This window comes from Dermacentor variabilis, chromosome 1 (genome assembly GCF_050947875.1).
Source record: "Dermacentor variabilis isolate Ectoservices chromosome 1, ASM5094787v1, whole genome shotgun sequence".
Taxonomy (NCBI): Eukaryota; Metazoa; Arthropoda; class Arachnida; order Ixodida; family Ixodidae; genus Dermacentor; species Dermacentor variabilis.
Window position 1 is genome coordinate 277,038,366 of NC_134568.1, and position 20,460 is coordinate 277,058,825.

A 20,460-nucleotide genomic window follows, 5' to 3' on the forward strand; every position below is an offset into this window, starting at 1 on the left:
TCGCAAGCGTTCCACAACGTGCCGTAGGCGCGCCGGAACTCTCGGTGACTGGGACTTGCCCTGCACCGAGCACCCAACGCGCGCATCTGCAAGGGACTTGATCTCAAAATATGAGCGGCTAACGCCCCCCAACTCCTCCTCCTGGCGCACTTCCGACGTCACTGCTTAATACCGCTCGACTTTCGTCGCGACGCACACTGCAGCCCCCGACTCACCTGGAGATGGCGATGTCGGCTTTCTGCAGCGCGATCTGCGAGGCCCGCAGCGCTGCCGCGACGGCGGCCTCCACTCGCTCGCGGAACTTGGCCGAGCGCAGCAAGAACAGGTGCTTCTTCTTGCCCGACGTGACCAGCAGGTTGTTCTTGTACTTGCCCTCTTCCCGGGCGCCGTCCTTGAAGGTGGTGACGCCGTAGCCATACTTCTTGTTGTTGTACCACTCGCCCTCGTACTTGAGGCCGTCCGAGCGCTCGGCGATGCCGTAGCCCGAGCGTCGGTCGTTCTTCCACTCGCCCATGTACGTCTCCATGACGTTCTGGTCTGTCATGTCCTCCTGCGAAGCACACCCCACCCGGAACCCTGACGACGCGCTGACAGCCACGCGGGGCTGCAGCAACGTCTCTCGAATTCACACTTTCGACGTAAGCGGCGTGCACACATCAGAACCCTTGGTTGTGCCAAGGTTAGAACACCTTTGAAATGAATGCAGCCGCTGTCACAGCATGATGGAAGTTGGAGACTCCAATTGGGTGACCACATAAATTAAAGACAATTCGGCTAGCACTTGCCAATTTTAAACAGCAAGGAATTATCTCAAGATGAACACGTGTTTTCAGTTAGCTCAGAAGCGATACACCCAACTTAGTAGGGTTAACCTACGACCTCTATGTTGCCGATACTGCGCACTAATTTATAGTTAATACAAAAGTAGCTACAGAAGCTAAAGCATCTACAAAAGCTAAAGATATAAATTATAGCTACTATATTTCAACATTCTTTAGTTAAATTTTTGTTGAAACTGTTCCAATCCCATGTAGATAACAGAGACATACGCTTGAAAATATCTCAGCAAAATGCACCAACCAATTATTCGAAGCGAGAGAAAAAAAAATAAAAAGACCACTTAAATATGCGTATCTTGAAACATTTTCTTCGACACTTTGTTCCGCGCGGTAGGCAGAACGAATGAAGCATAGCACATAGCAGTTTATTTGATAATGCAACTCACTGCACGGTCACAAAAGAAATGTTATGCGTTGTAGTGTACTACACGTATTCGCCTGAAGAGAAATTCAGGGGGATTGTGGGATGTATTACGGTGAGTACTCGGAATAATCTGCGAGCTGTGCTCCGTAAAAATGAGCAACATGTATCACACAATAAAGAAAAGGCGGAAAAGAGGGCATAAATGGAATCAGTAACCGAAAAGCACTTGCTCAGAACTAGTAGAAAAAGCAAGATAAGCAAACAAATAACACCCCAGCAAAAATAATTGCATAAATTCAAATACCCGATGGTTGCACCGCAAACACGTAGCCTTCTGATTTGTCTGCGCAACCGTGTTTGAGTTTTAAATTAGGACCTTAGTGTTTTAGTGAGGTGCTACACGTAGACTAGTTCTTTCTGGCATAAATTGACATTCTGTCAAATTTCATCAAGGATAAATAGATTTATTTTCGAGGCCACGTTCAGAAAACTGCAGGCAAACTTCACGGAAAGCGGGCGGCGATGTTCATGTTAACGTACGTCGGTTAACAGTGAGATACCACCTAATTTTTCGAATTTTTAAGCGTTCGGCAAATCGACCGAGGTTTGTATTGAAAGAACATCGGTGCTGCGTGTTAATTAGAAGGCAAGGATTTCGCGGCTTCGTCGCGTGACACTTGACAACAGTGTGCTTGTGATCGACCGCGTACGCAAAAAGCGCGCCGCTGTGTAACTGCTGGGGAGAGTGCGCTGATGATGCGGACTGGCTGCGTCCTTTAGACGAGGCGCAGCTATGAGAACCATACCTAGTCGCGAAATACTAATTGCTGCTTCGTGAAGTGCGAACAGCCGTTCGCTGCTTGCGCTACTCTTTTTACCGCGGGTCGTTACGCGGCCAGCGATGGCGGTGCTTCAATATCGCGTTGTGAACATTCGCTATCAACCATAGTCAACACGTTACCTATGGTGACCTTCGTATCACAGCTCACCGCGAAGCGCTGCCGAAATAAGCGAACACAGACTGATAGACGGACTAGAAATTGCTGAACGTGTTCGGACTTTCATCAATTTCCAACCGCGAGAGTGAATGCTGAGCCACTTGAGCGGGCTAGCGGGGCGAGACAGGATGGATGACTTTCGCTCTACTGTACCTTCTTCAGTCCCGTATTCTCCTGTAAAGTCTCGTGATTGGTCTCATAAGTGACGCCGTGTAAACCTAGATTCTGTGTTCATTGAGCGCATTGAAAGCAAGAGAAGACTCTGCCGCACTTGTTAAGCGATGCTTTCGCGTAGTATACTAGTTACCCTTGGTATCTGCATAAGTACTCTTGCTGCATCTAACCCGCCTATGCTCCACCTTCGTGTCGAGTATGATTGAGAAGAACGTACAGGAGCCAGGATTGCGCTGCTTTTCTTTTTTTTTTTGTGAGATTTTAGTTCAGTCAAGCAGAGCAAGAACCTCAGCTATCCTGTGTTTCGGAGAGTCTTAACACGCAACATTTGAAACAAAATAGCTGTATTCTTCAGTTATAAGCGACTCGCTGTGTCAAAGCCTCGTTTCTCGACGGTCTGCGTCTCCCACGTGGCCTCGAAAACATTAAAACATTAAAAAAGCAACATTAATCCAGAGTTATCGCTTGAAAAGAAGTTGGCATTACTCGTCAAAAAAGAGCTAGCATAGCAGCTATACAATACATTTGACATGTTAAGGTTGTAAAAAATAATACCTAATGAAATGCGAACCAAAAGTTATTTCATTCGGACATCCTTTCGAATGGTAGCAAAATTATTTTAATTAACCAACGCTTGTTCGAAAAAAACACACGCAAAAATACGTTAGTAACGCATGCCACACTGACATTAATAAAATGATGTAACTGTAATCAAAGCTGAATGCCAGTGAAACTTTTTTTCTTTGGGTAATTGAGGAACATGCCTTGATGTATCAGTACACCAACAGCGCAGTCAAGACCCGGTGTAACGAAACAGAAAATAATGGTCTAATTATTCTGTCCGTAATCTAGCCGCGCTTGTTATCATGAAAGCCAATACCAAATATACCACCAACGGAAAAAATGAAGGCGGTGTAAAACTTAAAAGAAAAAATTAAATCCTGCCCGGCAGACAAAACAAACATGCACAGAGCAAACAAACAAATAACCTACAGAACATTCCACCAAACATTCTAACGTGCATGCAGTGTTATGCATTGTTTAGGTTGTTTAAGTTGTATGTAGACCATGTCGCTGAAAACGAAATGTAGGATCAACACTGCAACAGTTGCCAATGACATTTGTTTTGCAGGACCCCTAACGGTTAGGAAGGACTTCAGAAGCATCAAAGTTGCTTGCGAAATACAGGAAAGATGTCGCAAACATGTACTCGGCACATGTTGATCCACACAATTTCCTGTGACGATCACGACTAAGTAGCACGAGAAGAGGTATAACTTGAAATTTGTTAGGTTAGGAAAAGGAAGATTTGAACAGAAGTAAATTTTCTTGCATAATTAACCTTAACGCTTTTCTTTTCAATCATTCCGTGAGGGCGCATAAAAATGAGTAGCGCTTCGCAATTCCGATAATTTTCTTTCTTCCTTATCCCCCCCTCCCCGTTTCGTGGTAGCAAATGCACCGCACATTCCGCCAGCACACGCCGGCGTGCAGCTTTCTCCGCTATGCTTTACAGTCCCGCAGCAAAGCCAACCTGCAAGCAGCTTTTCAGCGGCGTGTTTTGCCAGACTTTCGCTAGATGGCGCTAGAGTGCCAGAAACGCACGCCGTCCGCCGTTTTTTTGGCGCCATCTGACGTTGGTTATGGCAAACGTGGAAAACGCAGAACGAAAGAAGCAAATGACAGCGTTGACCAAGAGGATAAATCAAAACGAAAAGAAAGCGCTTCAAAGATGACAAGAAAAAAAATTTCAAAAAGCGGTAAAAACATGGAACATGCTCGCAGCTTTTACAGGCTGTAGCACGGAAGCTTGTCTCGGGCAAGCAATAAGCAGCCACTGCAGTTAGCCCGTTCTGATATTTATATTTTTCCTAGCAGCCGTTGCGACGGCATCGAGCCCGCAGGCAGTGCTCGTTATACCGGGTTTCGACTATTGTGCGTCTAGCTGCGCACGCGAAAAAAAAAAAAAAAAGAAACATGCAGAGTAATGGAAAAACAATGAAAAGGCACAAACTTGTGACACGAAGGAGGCGTTTGAATCGGTGTGCGCTTCTGTGAGCCCAGACTGGGCAGACTCTGAGCTGGCCGAGCTCATATTTGAGCCCGACGAACGCAGCGACGAGCCCGAGCTCACACCCCGCTTATCGATGTCGCCTGTGCTGTGCTGCTTCTTGATTCGGAGGCCCTGGAAGCAAAGTGCTCAAACAGTGAGTTCCCAGTGTCCCAAACAAACGGCGGGTCCACGCCATGCACCGGCACGCGTGTCCTAATACCGCGCCGCTGTGAATGCAACGGTTTGCCGGAGGAAGCCCCCACTTTTCGCCTATCCAGTTTGAGCTGAAAGCAGTACGAACTTCGGCACACATGGCCACATGCACGGCTCACACAGTAGGGATAGTTGCAGGAGTCATTAATTAATTCACTGGGTCGTAACTGAGAGTTCTTGTAGGGCAAGGGCACGTTACGTGGCCTTAAACTGACTAGAACTCTTGTAAAAAGTAAATGTAACTTCTCTGCGTGTGGAGTAATGTTCAAACGAGTAGCTTGCCACCAATATATTAACCCAAGAGGTAGATAAAAAGATTATCGTCAGCAGAAGTCAGGCACTAAAGCTACGCGCATGTCGATGCATAGTATTAGCGATAGTAAGCAATTAATTTTCGAAAGAAGAAAGAAAAAAAAACGTTGAGAAGTATTTTTCTGCGGGCCATGGCTAATGACAATCAAAATATATATCTCTTAGGATATATATATATATATATATATATATATATATATATATATATATATATATATATATATATATATAAACTTCACTTCAATGGAATTCGTTCATGTATTTGCGATGAAACTTAGTTGTACGGTTGCACAGCCCCTGCCAATAACCTGGTAATGTTGTTTATGCTGCAAGCAGAAAAACAGCAACAAAAGAAAAATAACACCAGAAGCTTTGTCGCGGCTGCTAGTGCAACCAAATTAACGCGGCAAGCTGGGCGAGTTGGTGATTGAACATGTTCCTATGGGTGGGCAGCGCAACCCGAACGAAAGACGAGAGGAAGTACACAATACGAGCGCTCGTATTGTGTACTTCCTCTCGCCTTTCGTCCGGGTTGCGCTGCCCACCCATAGGAGCAAGTGCAACCAAGTTATATCGAAAGCGATCCGCTAGGTTTACGACAAAGAATGGCGCCCATAGCGTGGCAACAGGAACAGACATACTGCGAGTGCGACTTGCGTTCCGAATGGGCCTGCCGCCTGTGGGTGGTACTTTACCGCTTGTTTCACGCTGCCAATACGGGTTCCCCTCAGAAAAAAAAAAAAAAATATACGACTACCTGGAACATTTTAGAGTGACATTTTATGTGCGACGTCAGGCAGCTGGCAGTGAAAAGTTGACACAGAAACGTCCGTCCGTTTCCGTACCAACTCTGGCTTCATAATAAATTATAAGTTGAAAGTTGCGAAAACACCGTCGTAAGCAGAAAGTAATCAGTACTTTTTTGTCACAGTTCTTTTTTTTTTCGTTGGTGTTGCACGACATGATGGTCCTTTCTTTTTTTACTCATACAAGTACGCGAGAGTGACTTTTCGTAGCAGTCTGTTTTAACTATGTTTTTATGGTTTGATAATTATTTTTCTGCTAATGCGTTTAGCCCTCAGACCTAGAACTCTTTCGCTATACTGTGTTTACTCTTATTTACTCTGGTGTCCTAGTCTATACAATTTTGAGTTCGTCATCCTTAATTTGTATTCGTTTATCCAAAACTCGGCATATGCAAAAAAAAAAAATAAGAAAAAAAGAAAAGAAAAACCATTCAGAGATTATCTGGGCATAATCAAATTTTTGTACGATCTAAAAAGCGATAGTTATTTTCGTGTGATACTGCAATATGAAATGTGGAAACGACCTCTGCCAAAAGCTAGTGCCATCAGAATTGTCTTCATTCGCCTACGAGAAGCTGAGGGTGTTTCACCTAATAAGGGGAACGTTTAAGGTGTAGCCAGCTTTCGGTAGTAAAGCAAGATGTTAATTCTATCGGCATGAAATGCGGGGAATAATGGCCCTTCGGTAAAAAACGGCGGGTGTCAGGTCGTTCTTGCTTCATTTAAAACAGGTGTGACAGAGAGTCACTGCTACCCATCTTTCCCATTTATTTATTTATTTATTTATTTATTTATTTATTTATTTATTTATTTATTTATTTATTTCTCTTTTTTTTGTGTGCGAAAGACAACATTTCAGCAGACCTTGATGTTGTACAAACTTACTTCAATTCGCCCATGGCTTGGCTCGATAAACTCCTGCTCCAGGGTGTGACGTCGGGTCGAGACCAACCCAGCACTTTTTCTTTTCTTTCTTTTTACCGGTAGTGGACACGCATCCTGTCTATCGCCATAAAGTGAAAAGTTGCAGTAGACCAGTAATCCGGTCGTGATGCGGAGAACAATATTTGATCCGTTATACATGTGCTCGTACCGCACACCGTGCTGGCATTTGACTCCTTTGGTTGCATTCACAAAGATTTACTAAGTGTATATCCAAGGCCAGCGCCTTAGCTAATATGCCGTTTGCTGTCACAATTGTCCGGCACCCGCTCTTACAAGGTGCGCTTGCTTACGAACGGTTTCGCGAATCATAGCACTATACGCTATTAAGTTGCGGTGTTCATGATCTCTCGCGTGTTTTGCGGTCCTGTGCCTTTGTCTTCATTACTTTCAAAACTTATTATTTTCTCATTTCAAGGCGGAGGCCGCTGTAGGCTGTTGGGACCAGAGTTACCGGCCAGAGGGAGATGGATAGGGAGATAGAGATGCCCGCTTTCTTTTTAGCTCGCATTTCTTACTTGCAAGTTTGCAAGTGTTCAGAAATTTCTTGTTAGTTCCCGCATAGTTGCAATGTTCAAAGAAAAATACCGCGATAAGGCGAAGCACAATGGTAGAAAATACACAGAACTGCCTCAGTTCGTAATGTTATCGCTTCCTTCGCGTTCTGCTTTGGCATCGTGATTTCAACAATTCACTCGTTCAATCTGCAGCACTACCTTTCGTCAATGCTTTCAGTGTGCTAGGTAAAGTGGCATCTCAAGCAGCAAGTGACCAGACGCCCTAAGTTCTAACGGGGCAAGCTCCGCTTTTTTCAGGTGTGGTCCTACACTTCTGAAGGCATTTTGTATTGCCCCGTGCCAGCGACCTATACGAAGCTGACATGAAGAAAACGAAACAAGCGCCGACCAAGGTGAAGAAATGATTAAGAACTTGACGTTTAGGCCCCAACATGGCCATCCATATTCACAATGCATCACAAGGAATCACAGGACTCCCGTGTGGGAACCGAAACGACAAATTTTTGACAATTTTTGTTCCTCTTGGTCGGCATCTCTTTCGTTTAATTTCTTCATGATTCTACGTGACCTGGCGAGATTACGTCAGATGTTTGACTTCATCAAGCTGAAATGCAGCTTGGTGTATTCAAGATAGGGGAGATGGGGAGCTGCAGTTGTGACGTTTCGGAACCTAGGCACTGATGCTGGATCCCCTCCCTTTCGAAATCAAATGTCAAGTGATGTCGACTAATGTTGCCAGTACAGGAGAAGCGTATGCAAGAATCTTCTGGTTATCCTAGCCAAGAAGACGAAGGATGTGTGCGAAATATTCTTGCGTCACGTCGGAAGTACACCTGAAGCTTAAATCATAAAGCGTATTGTTCGTCAAATTTTTTTTTGTCATTAGCCAGCCGCCTTCGCTAATCATATGTTAGTTACCACAATTAGTCTGTGCCTGTTCTTACGAAACACTAGAGTACGAAATGTCTTGTGATAAAGGCCTCAGATTTGGCCAATACGCACAAGCACAACTTTTTATATACTTTCCTCGAAGGGCGAACCAGACCCTGTTTAACCCAGAAAATAAGAAGCAGAACTGGTCATTGACACCGAACTCGAAATCACAACTTCGCTCTCTCACGCCTTAAACATAAAGAGCATTTCTTTAGTTTTTTTCGTGCGAGAAGTAATGACATAAGGTAAGATACAGTTTAATCAAGAGCATTACATCTTTCCACTACTGCGAGAAGGCTATTGCGTTGAATAAGCAAATTAGCAGAGGTTTCCTGACCCAGTGCACGATGCAATTGTTTGTAACTTTATGCCTTCCATCCTCTTCCGTGACCACTCCATCTTCACGACGGTTTCACAGTCTCAGAAACCTGGTCATTTTACTCGAGCAAAGAAATTTGCACGTGCGTGTGCACGAATGCCTCTGGCAATCATCGTTTTGTTGAACGTTCGAACGTTTCGTTCAGATAACTCTTTCAGTGATTTCTACGTTTCTGCTTGGTTTGGTTCAAGCAGTTGAAGGTCGACGAGACTTCACCTAATTAATTATTTGATATTAGATGCCGTTTGCTTCAAAACAAGTGTTGAACGCATTGAACGCAACAGATCTGTGCACGGGCGGAGTATATACGACTCAAATAGACGCGTAGGTTGCTGAATCGTGTCACTAGAAAATCTTTGTTAAAATTTGCGTATCTGCCGTGGTCCCTGCACTTATCGTCACAATGCACTTATCTTTTTCTTTGCGCAACTTCCGTAAGTGCCACGAGCGACATTTATTGATGAACAAACGCTACAGATGCAAGCGTTCCAGCAAGAGTGTAGTCTAGTGAGCAGCGATCTTCGTGTGGCGTGACAGAAACGTTCAAATTGTGAAAATTCAGATAAATTCACGAGGCACTGCAACCATGTAAACATTAGATAGATAAAACAGCTGCGTTTGTCAAACGCATAGAGATAACGAACGTGTGGTTACACGTGTTTTTAAAGGTGTGAAGTTCTCAGTACCTAAAGCGTAACGCGCAAGAAAGAATTCAGTCATTTTCTGCACCTATACGGTACATCCTTGAGCTGATTTGTGCCTTTCAAATAAATGATAAAACTCGTACCCTTCTTAGTCCATGTTATGTAAAAAAAAAAAAATACCAGTGACATTTCCGCATTATGTTCGAGAATTTATTCAGAAAGAGCTTTCTACTTGCATAAGAAAGTGAATGCCTTCCGTCGAGTGTTATTATTACGTTTATAACGCCTACAACAGCTTCTTTTTCTGTAATATAGACGCATAAAAATAACGGGTGAACTTCTTTATTGCCTTTCGTAACACCAATTTGATACTTTTAAACTTAACTTTGTTTATATTTGTTTTGTTTATGTTTTCACCCGCCTGCTTGGACCTGTAGAAGGTTTGCAGCACTGAATAAATAAACAAATAAAAAATATTCTACGTCGTATATGTGTACGATGGCGTGCTAAGGAACGTTTCTCTGCCGGATATGGTAATGGCGAAAGGAAGATGTGTGCGTGTGCTACTGGCACACTTTTGCTCCATCACATAAATCATGCAAGTTTCACTACAGAGCAGAATTTACCGAAATACCAGTTACTACGCTGCAGTTGTTGCCAACATGCAGCGCAGGCAAGCACATGTATGTGGCTGTGTGCATTGGTGGCAAATACACATAACAAATATGAAGCAACAAAAATTCAAAAAAGAAAGATAGAAATCGGTTATTTGGATCTTGTGTAGCAAACAAATGGCTGCAGTACTTCAGGAAGAACCTCGAGATATGGCATATAAGACATTAGCCACTGAAAGAACTGCTTCAACTACGCGCCCCTGAATGCAGCGTTTTCTTCGCTCTGATTTCAATGCGCCTAAACGTGTCACGGATCCACAGAACCAGAAACTTATGTTAAACTGTGCTGCGGCTATTTATTTATTTTATTTTTTTGTAAGCACGAGCATGTGTTGTGGAAATGGTGCTCGTGTGCCTGCATATATACGACAAACTTCACAACGCCGTGACGCCGTGACGATGATTCTGGTGCTATGACATCTTTGTACCTTGGGAAATTCCGCCAGGCATGTGTGATCGCAAAAACGTTAAATTGAAAGTTACCTAAACTCTGCGTCACCGAAACCGTCTGGAATTGTAAGAACTGGAGCGCGTGACAACCTATAAAGGCCTGAATCTCCGAGGTAGTGTCTCACGTAGTGGAGGATAGCAACCTGGCCAGCGCCCATGCGCTGACGGATCGCCGCAGCCAGCAGTGCAATAGCCTATCTAGACCATGGCATAGACTGTCCTTCCTGCTTTTGGTTTGCTGCCCTTGAATGCTCGAATTTTGCGACAACTGATCAGAGATCGAGGGAGTAGGAGAATTCAACGCCTTCATCTCTCTCATAGCAATACGCGCAGACATCCACGACGGGCAATTACCAAGTATAAATGAATGGCTTAATGAACGAACTGCTCGTTTCGCTGGCCCCATTGCTGACGTACGCGCCCAGCCCCATATCGCGTAGCGAGAAAGAGCCCGAGCCGGCGCGCAAAGTGGGGCCCTTCGCCGACGCCGTGGGAGGCACGCACCTGGAGGATGGACTTTTTAAAGTTGGACGACTTCTCGACCAGCGACCGACGACGCTGTGGAGGCTCGTCGCTTCGCGCCTTGAGCACGAAGCCGCCGCGGCAGTCGTCGATCTTGCGGTCCCTCTCGGAGGCCGGGTCCACGGGGTGGCTGCTGCTGTCCAGCGACGTCTGCGAGGTGCGAACCTCGACTTTGCCACCGGAGCCCGGATTCCGGTTGTGCGCCGCCAGTCCGAAGGGGGCGCTCGACCGGACGCCGTAGCCATGCCGCGTGCCGCGCAGCCACTGGCCCTGGTAGGTGCCTGCGTGCGCCCGGCGCGAAATAACATGTATGACACGTGAACAGGTGGCCAGCTGTAGCGGGGTCGCCGGTTCGGCCGCGTCGCCGCGCCTATCTTCCGCTCGTACATACGCACGCGCTCTCTCCGCTGCCTCTGGCATTTCGTGCACCGAGTCGACACTATAAAGACACCTTGAGAATCAAACAGTTATTGAAAAAAAAAAATAATGGCAAGCACGGTGTGCATAATATTCCTGCCAAGATGTTCGTTTCTACTCGTTGATTAAAGCGAAAGTAAAACACACACACGCACACACCAAATATTCCAGAATTGCAGCTCACGGATTTAATATATTTTTTCTCCTCGCGCAGGGGCTGCATTGTGCAGGCTGTTTTAATGAAACACGTCCGTGAAATGCAAGCATCGTTTCAATATGCTCAGCTGTTTTCTGCGCTTTGTTTAGCTTTCTTGTGAGATAACGCAAGAACTTTCTTCCGCCAAAAAAAAGAAAGAAAAGAAAGGAGAGTACTTAAATACTCTGCCTTAAGTTGTATCTCAACAATCCTAAGCAGATAATTTTTCAGCGATTGAAAATGCCGACTTACGTTTAGTGGCGACAATCTGACCTTGACTTGTGCCAAAATGAGCCGGCGTAATTCAACAGCTAAGTCGACCTCGGAAAGACGTGCGCACACTGATTCATGGTAACTATTCCCACCATGCGGATTCGAAGATAAACCACTCATGCAGAAAGCGGTGATGGCAAATTAATTACTCCGTCTGAAAAACTACAAAAGTTTTCTGTGAGGGAGGGAAACATAAAATATTTTAAGGTGCAGAGTTTTGTTCATTTGATTTACAGGTGTAAGAGAAAAAAATAACGGTTTGATGGCCTTTTCTATGCTAAGGTGAGGCCAAATTTAAACGTAGGATATGAATTTCACTCGACCGAGTTAGCTACCGCCGGCTTGGCTAATCATAATCTACCGCGTGGCTTTGGCTCCTGGTACTTTTGGAACCGTTTTTCTTTTTTTTTTCAAAATAGCTAGTTTTGCATGATATCATCCCTGGGGTCAGAACAGAGCAATATCAACTAACTAAATGTATCGTTCACCTCGAGTACATGAATGTAGGCGATTTTTATATCCAAGAACGTCCGAGATATCTGGTCAGCCATACAGCTGAAGGTGGTTGAGTTTGACTGTCGAGGTTGGGTACCATTACAAGCGAGTCAGGGTCCATATAACCGCTACAAAGCACCGAGTTACCATAACTAACTTCTTACTGCAGTGTGCAAAAAATATTTGGTTAACAGGCCGGTAATATCACCACTGATGATTAAAAGAATAATTGCGATCCGTGTGCTAACACGCCTTGCTTTGAAGTCCCGCGCCCGCTCTTCCTCGTTGTCTCGCGTGCTTGTCGCGCGCAATCGACTGATTTCACCTCGTGTAGTTGGTTTCCCTCCTGCCGCCCGATTCTTGGCCTATCCCTCTTAGCGGGTGCGAGCCATGACAGAAGTTCACTATCATCATCATAGTTGGTTTTGTATTGGACGTGCGGCGGAAACTGTGTGTAACCGAAAAGCTCGGATCCTGATAAGTGTAAGTGGATGGTGTTTGCGAACAAGAAAAGAGCACTACGTGACCTTCGGTACTGGTGTAGTGCCCGCGTATCTTCAAGAGACGTAAGCGGCGAGGACGAGAGAGAAACCGCTCACTTGCCTTCTGGCTCAGAGTGGCTTGGGAGCCCTTTAAAGGTTGAATCTTATTGGAGGAATCTTCTACTGACATCTACCGTCATGCGAAAGGCGAGACCACCTATCTTGTTTGTTTATATAAAACGCAGCGTCACCGAAATAAAAAAAACTACATTTAATAATTCGTGCAATAATTTCTTTTACTCGGCAATTTTTTTCGGAGCCACTTCTACAATGTCACTAAATCTTTCTAAAACAACGCTAAGAACAAATTAAATCATGGGGTTTCACGTCCCGAAACAGCACAGTGGGTCATGACTCATGAGGGACGCCGTACTGGAGATCTCCGGGTTATTTTGGCAAAAGAGGGAGGGGGGTCTTTAACGCGTGGACACAAACTACGATATAGACGAACGTTCTTCTTCTTCGTCATCGTCGTCGTTGTTGTTTATTTCGCCCCTTTCGTAATGCAGCCGATAATGGAATCGGCGACGTCGCGCTCAGCAGTACAGACACCAGTGAGCCACGGCGGCGGGTGTAAAACAGCGTAAAAAGACACATGCAGTAATGTCCAGGAATCTAGAAAATCAAGCGCTTCTGGAGGCTACATCTATCTCAGATTCTTTTTCCGTCATCCTAAGGAGGAAAAGGAGAAGTAGAAGAGAATAAAATAAGACGAAATATGGCAAGGACTACTTTGGGTGCCTCGACATAAGAGATTATTCGTGAAGGAAATGGCTGACAAACTCGCGAGAGCGACCCTCAATGGCCCTGTACTATCATTACTTCCTACATGAGCTTGCCTAACTACTGCTAGACTCGGGAGATGTGCAATTATTCAATAATTTTTTAGCCCAGCTGTAGCCATCTTTTCCCCGAATATCGGCACCTCCTATTCCCTTGGCACAAAAATTTCTTTCACACCAGAAAAGCTGAAGTAACATTTACCCGATTACGTCATCGAATATTAGTCTTAAACATTTATCGTCACAGGGCTCGTATGGCACCCTCCCCTCTGTGCCCAATCTGTGGAGAATATGAAACTATAGATAATTTTGTTCTTATTCTTCCGCCATATTTCTTCTTTAAGAAAAAACATTTTAGAATCAACTTGGTTAAATTTTTTCTATTCTGAATATTGTTTCTCTAGGAGCCTCCTCTCTTGGAAACTACCACAGGGATGCTTGCTCAGCCGTGGAGGAATTTATCGTTGTTTCAGGAAAATCTTAAGTTTTTAATTCAGTTCCTCCTGAAATTTTTACCAGATTTAGTATCAACAATAATTTCCTCATACCGTCCAAATCTTGGCCAATTCCCCGCAGTAGGAATGCGCCATCATGAAAGGAAAACCAAACCAAACCAAACAACGACTAAAATAGCGCCGCGTAAAAATTGTGCCGCAGGAAGCGAGGTTCGATTTCATAAAGACCGAATCGTAACGGTCGGTCAGAAAGAAACAGCATCCCCGCCTTCAATCGGACACGTGCCCGAACACCGCTGGGCAGGGCACGAGAATAGAGACCCCGGTTCAGGCCCCTATGTACACTCGGTAAAGCAAGCGCCAACCTCGCTCTCAACCGCTTGATCAACATCACTTGCGGAGTTGGTGGCGGTCTGTGATCTGAACGAAACTGGGAAAGGAGGAGCAGAGAGCCGCCGGCTGGTTGCGGACTCGAAGCCGCGGACGGCGAGGCCCCTTGCTGCCGCATAGCAAAGAGAGGAGCGCCGGTACCATGTATAGACCCTTCCCCTTCCTCTGGTTTTTCTTTTCTCTTTTATTACGTATGTCCCAATGTTTGCGACGTCGCTCACTGCTGAAAGCTAGTCACGCCATGTTCACGGCGCGTTTATCAGCGACGGGAATGCGACGTGCTGCGCGTTGAGCTCAATTCGACCGCGCTGCACATTGTGGCGAGAGGGACAGAGACATTCGGCGTTGGCGTGTTTACTGACGAGCGTGAGCAAACGAGCAGATGGAGGCAAAAGCGGTGGGAAGAGAAACCAGCGCGAGTTCTTTTTCAGGAAATCTGCGCCCACTCAAGCGTGGCAACAACCGAAAAAACTGTGTACATCGTCGCTGGGGAGACGATGACAACACGAAGGACGCCCAGCTCTGCACGCGACTTGGCCAAGTCCATTCTCTGGCCACTTTTCATGGTGCTGCCTCGGACGGGTCACGTAAAATTTTTTATTTTCGCTTTTATTCTGCCGCGCGCTTCCTAAGGGCGTACGCTGGCGGGACGTCGAGCGAACGCCCGAGGGTGCACCACGACCGCAGACCACAAGGCTGTCGCGACTGGGAAGCCGAGAGGAGTGGAGTGCACGCAGAGGGTGCGGGGGAAGTGTCGCCGATGTGGAGCAGTCGAGGCAAGCGGCTCCCGCGTGTCGCCCAGCCGAGCGAGCTATCGATTCGCCTCCCAGGGAGAGACGCCGCGGCCGGTTGAATGGTGTGAGCGGAACCACGCCGCCAGAAAGCGCTGCCCCATTTCCGCGTATACGCGCCGGGGCGACACGAGAACGCCGCGTTCGCGCGCCGCGGGTCGCCAAACGCGTCGTGGCCATGTCGTTTGCGCTGCGATCGCGGTCGAGAAAAAAAAAAAAAAAAAAAAAAAGAGAGAGAGAGAGAGAGAGAAACGAAAAAAAAAAAGAAAGGAAGAAGACGGCGGCTCGAGTATTTTACGACGATTCCTCTGCACTTAATTGGTCGTCTCAGCAACGGCAAATTTCGTGTGCATATAATTACGTGCGCCACGTTGCACGTTTTACCGGCAAGTCGTTCCTCGCTCGATGAGTGCCGGCTTCTAAACGAGCCCATAGCCACCGTGGCTCAGGAAACGACACAGGAATTAAACGCGTTTGATGCAAGGGGAAATCGATTTTGCGCTTTTCATCAAAACTGGAACGAACGTGAAGGAAAGTGCAGCACTTAGCACCACGACCTCTTAGCACTCGTCTAGATCGTATAAATAGTACCGGCAATGTGCTGGCGCCATCTGCTGGAGGTCGCTGGGTCAGGCCGATTTGTGTCGGGAGCAAGTGCGGCTCGAGTGGCAGGCAGCCGTTAGCCGCCTTGTTCAATGTGAAGCGAAGATGGCTGATTCAATGAACGCCGGGCCACGAGACGCGATAAGGCCCGCCATCGCTTTCCATCTTGGAAGATTGCTGAGGCTCGCCTGGCACAATTCGGAGTTGCTGCTCCAAGGGAGCCGCGAAAGCCAATTGCACGAGAAACGGCGGCCAACCCATGTGGCGGCACATGTGATAACCTACTTGCGTCACGAAAAATGCTTACAGCGCACTAATGAAGACGAAACACAAACGCGAAACGCACAGAATGGCTCGTTGGTTTGGGGTTTTGTGTTTCGTTTCGCTTCGCGCTGTAACGATGTTTCTTAATGCCAGTAACCAACTCGCCCTGATTTCAGCATTAACAGCTACATACATTGCAGTTCACTGCGCTTGTTCAAAAACCAGCCTAGAACCAGCCAATCATGATTGTGAACGTAGTAACGAACATAACAGACACTACCACCCGATCAATACCAAATGGCTCTTACGAAAGAAAACCTTCGCGAATTCGGCCCTAAAGGCGAGCGTCAGATGACGTGAACGCATTGCTTAGTACGCTGCTCCCGTGCTCTGTAATATGTGCTGAGGGCTGATCGAAAAGTCGCAGCAAACCACCATTGTTGTTTCGCCACTGCCTCCTTCGCCAATGCCTCCGCCCTGTTGTCAGACTAGACGCCGCACGTAACAGTTGCGTCACGTCAGGGAGGAGCTTTGCGCCGATCCTCACTCTCTTGCATGCGTAATCTTGCGGACGACAATTAAAATTTGGAGTCGGATATCTTGGAGCACAGACATGCTAGAATTCTTCCAACTGATACTGTGTAGAAACACGACTGCCTCTAAGTTTTGAATACAAACATGCCCACTTACTGCAGTCAACAAAAAGTTAATTATTCAATTTTAGGTTAATTGGGCTGCTGACAGCGATGATTATAATCTCACTTTGCGTCCCCCTAGCCACATAACTTATTTGCACAGGTGGTCTTCGCATGCCTCCCTGTGCCTAACTTAAAAAAAAAAACATATGTAAATATGTTCTTTTTTTTGTAAGTGTGCTCCTGCTTTCCGAACTACCGGTGCGCACGTAGTTCGCAAAGAAGGAGCACACTTACAAAAATTAAAAAGCATACAACATTGTACGCATGCAACCCATACAACTTTGGTAGAAATTATATCAGAAGCCAACAAACAATGACACCAAGGACAAGATAGGGGGAATTACTTGTACTTATTAACTCCAATTAAAGAAATGATAAATTAATGGCAATGAAAGTGGATGACAAAACAACTTGCCGCAGGTGGGGAAGGAATCCACGTTTTCGCATTACGCGTGCGATGCTGTAACCAATGCCAAGACGTGGGATCGTTCCCCACCTCAGGGAAGTTGTCCTTTCATCTAGTTTCATTGTCATTAATTCATGATTTCTTTAATTCAATTAGCAAGTACAAGTAATTTCCCCTATGTTCTCTTTGGTGTCTTTGTTCGTTGGCTTCTGATGATATAATTAATAAAAATCGGGCCCCTCGGCTAACCCCGTTTCTTCTGGATCAATATATATATATATATATATATATATATATATATATATATATATATATATATATATATATATATATATATATATAAGCTTTGAATTTACAAAGCTTTCTTTATTAAGTGTTCTTTACATGGGCCGGCCGGCTCCGCTAATAGCAACTTCGGTATCAGGATTGGCGGAAATTTTTTCTTATGACAAATTCTAGCGTAAAGGATTTTCATGAAAACAGGCATATGAGGTCACAGGTGACGCTTTCGAGTCAATCCCCTAACATCGTCCTCTTCGAAATGTTTTTTTTTTTCGTCTTTATTTCCTTCTCTTGCGACGCAGACGCTGCTCGGAAACGCTTATATTCTGTTAAAGCGGAGACAGAGAAAACACGAATCGCAGTTCGTTAGGTGTAAGCTTACCGGAAACACCGCGGCGATTGCATTAGGCACGGCGGCACATCTAACGCGCAGAAAGGGGGGGGGGGGGGGAAGCAGCTATAGCACGGTAAGTTCGCCGGTCGGGCTCGGGCCCGAGCCCGACCGGCGGGGGGCTCGAGGCCTGAGCGACGACAGGAGTCTGGGCGGCGGGTACCGGCTGCATAGTGCCCGCAGGACGAAGGCTGCAGCCCCTGCCGTCGTGGTGGGGCCTAAATTTAGCCGTCGGTTTATTCTTCTCATGAGAAAAGCGGACGCCTCGGCTGCTTTGCTATAGGGGTAAGGTTCAAAAGAGCGCGAGCTAGGCAGGCTTCATCGCCATGAAACCCTGCAAGTATAGAAGAAAACATTTCATAAATTAGACGCTCTTACCTCGCCGTCTAGTGTCCGTGACAAACTCGCGCCGTATATATATATCCGTGAAACGCGGGAGACAGCGCTTGTTGTCTTGGGTGTCACTTCACGTACAGGCGTCGCCCGCTATTCGGCGCAGCTGACGAAGCGACGTGGTGTAGAACCCACCGCCAATTTATTTATATATTTTTTTTTCACGAACAAAAGCCTTCCTGTCGGCACCAGGTTGTGCTTCATGGCAGTACGTCAAGGCCACGACATAAGCGGCAATAATATGCAGCGCACAAGATGGTAAGCTAAAAATGGGTCGATACCATCGCTTGTATAGGTGAAAGCGTTTAATCATTTTAAGCAGTTCGAACGGCGTTACTGCTTTATCTGCGACTTCGTCATCTTTTCCATTTTTTTTCGTGCACTAGCCACAGTGAATTCAAGCGGTATTGAAATCACGAAGACGTTCGCACTGAATAATAGTTCGCATCAATTATCTCCGTTTCACGCCTCAAACGGCTACGCGGGTTGTCGTACATTGGAAGGCTCCGAATTAATTGCGTTAAAGATGTTTCTCGATCGTATGCCGTCCACTGTGGCCATGTTGGGAAAGGGTGTAATGCAAAAATCACTTGTGCACTTATACTCAGATGCGTGTTAGTGAGCCTCATTGTGATCGTTTCTGAGAGGATGCTAGGAGCGCAAGTACTGTAAGGACATATGTGGAGAAGAAGAAAGAACAGGGTCGAGACAGAGCGCTGTCTAGACTGTTCTTCCGTCTTATTCCCCGCGCACATACACTGCAATCATCCTTTTAGAAATAGCATACCAACAAGCCCAAATTGTCGCGACTGTAGACTTATGTCGTCTGTGTTATTAAAACGAAGCATTCTTTGTACGGAAGGTGAGACCTGTTTTGATAGCTGCAGCTCGGTGCTTTAGAAATGGTGAGACCACTTCTGTGCAGTTAGACAGTGCTCTGACGCAAGCAAAAAAAAAAAAAAAAGCTATTTTGAGCGCGAAATTGACGCATGCACAAAGGTTAAACAGAAATGGAATGTCATTAATAAGTTCCTAAATCGAGGCAGTTTTCTATCGTCAAGGCTATCACTATCGAAAACAGGGTCGTACAAAACTCCGAAGAAATTAGTAATGTGTTTTCTAAGTTTTTTTTTTCCTCCTCCGAAATCAACTTGTGTCCTACAGCGCCACAGCTAGAAAGACAGCTACAACCTTGCTTCCTACGGCCTTGTACAGCTGAAGGAGTGTTAACTATCATTAACAATTTAAAAGATACAGGCGCTGGCCTAGACAACATGCACTCAATAGGTATGAAATTGGTCAAGTATATCGTAGCTAAAGCTATCTGCCATATAGTCAACCTCATTTTTGCCACAGGAATATTTCCCAACCAACTGCAAATAGCTAAAGTAATTCATATACTAAAGAAGGGCGACCCCACATTGTTAGAGAATTATAGACCGATTTCTGTACTTTCGTTTCTGAGCAAAATAGTTGAAAAAAAATTGAAATTCGCATTCCTGGCTATTATACTAAATTTAATATACTCTCTTTGTTACAGTTCGGTTTTCGCGCGGGTCTTCGACAGGACACGCAGTTATTAACTTTATTTACTGGATTAGAACACAGTTGAACAAGGAATTAATAGCAGGTTCAGTCTTTATTGCTTAAAAAGAAGCCTTTGGCTTTTAACCATCAAATTTTGTTTTCTAAGTTAGAAAGCTCTGGCATTACTGGGCCGCGTTTGGTAGTTTTAAGAATTATCCTTCAAACGGATGTCAAACTGTTTTCATTAATGGCGCCTTTTCCCAACAAAGGTTCATCACCAAAGGAGTACCCTAGGGATCAATTCTCGGTTCGCTCTTAGTTTTGACATTTATTAATGATCCACCAAATTATTTATATAATTCCAAAAGTTTTATTTACACCAATGATACCAGAATTGTAACATCTGCCATAAACCCCATTCAATTTTTAGATAAAATAAACTACACTGTACGCCAGCTGGAAAAGTGGTGTCATAAAAATTATATAAGCATACACCCTGCTAAGTCTCACTTTATAGTTTTCCATTCTCCTCAAAGATCTATGACAGCTACTTTACACATACGGATAAGCAACGTTGAAATTAAGGAAGTAGTTGTACTAAGTTCCTAGGAGTCATTGTAGATTCCGATCTAAAATTTCACGCTCACGTTGATTCAGTTAAGAAAAATGGCTTCGGCATAAGATCTTTAATTAGAACTCGTTCAGCTTTTAGCATTAGTACGCTTCTGTCACTT

General features: G+C 45.3%; 1 protein-coding gene across 2 annotated transcripts in view; it reads right to left on the minus strand.

The window, feature by feature from the left end:
- The window catches only part of jp (junctophilin), a 107,109-nt gene that overhangs the window by 31,307 nt on the left and 55,342 nt on the right, over positions 1-20,460 (minus strand). The window contains exons 2-4 of one of the 2 annotated variants that reach the window (XM_075676244.1): positions 10,804-11,102; positions 4,390-4,560; positions 216-550 (exon numbers count right to left, since the gene is read on the minus strand). In XM_075676244.1, the coding sequence (XP_075532359.1) occupies positions 216-550; positions 4,390-4,560; positions 10,804-11,102 (805 nt within the window). The remainder of the gene's footprint in view (positions 1-215; positions 551-4,389; positions 4,561-10,803; positions 11,103-20,460) is intronic. The other variant, XM_075676245.1, reaches the window with a different exon arrangement.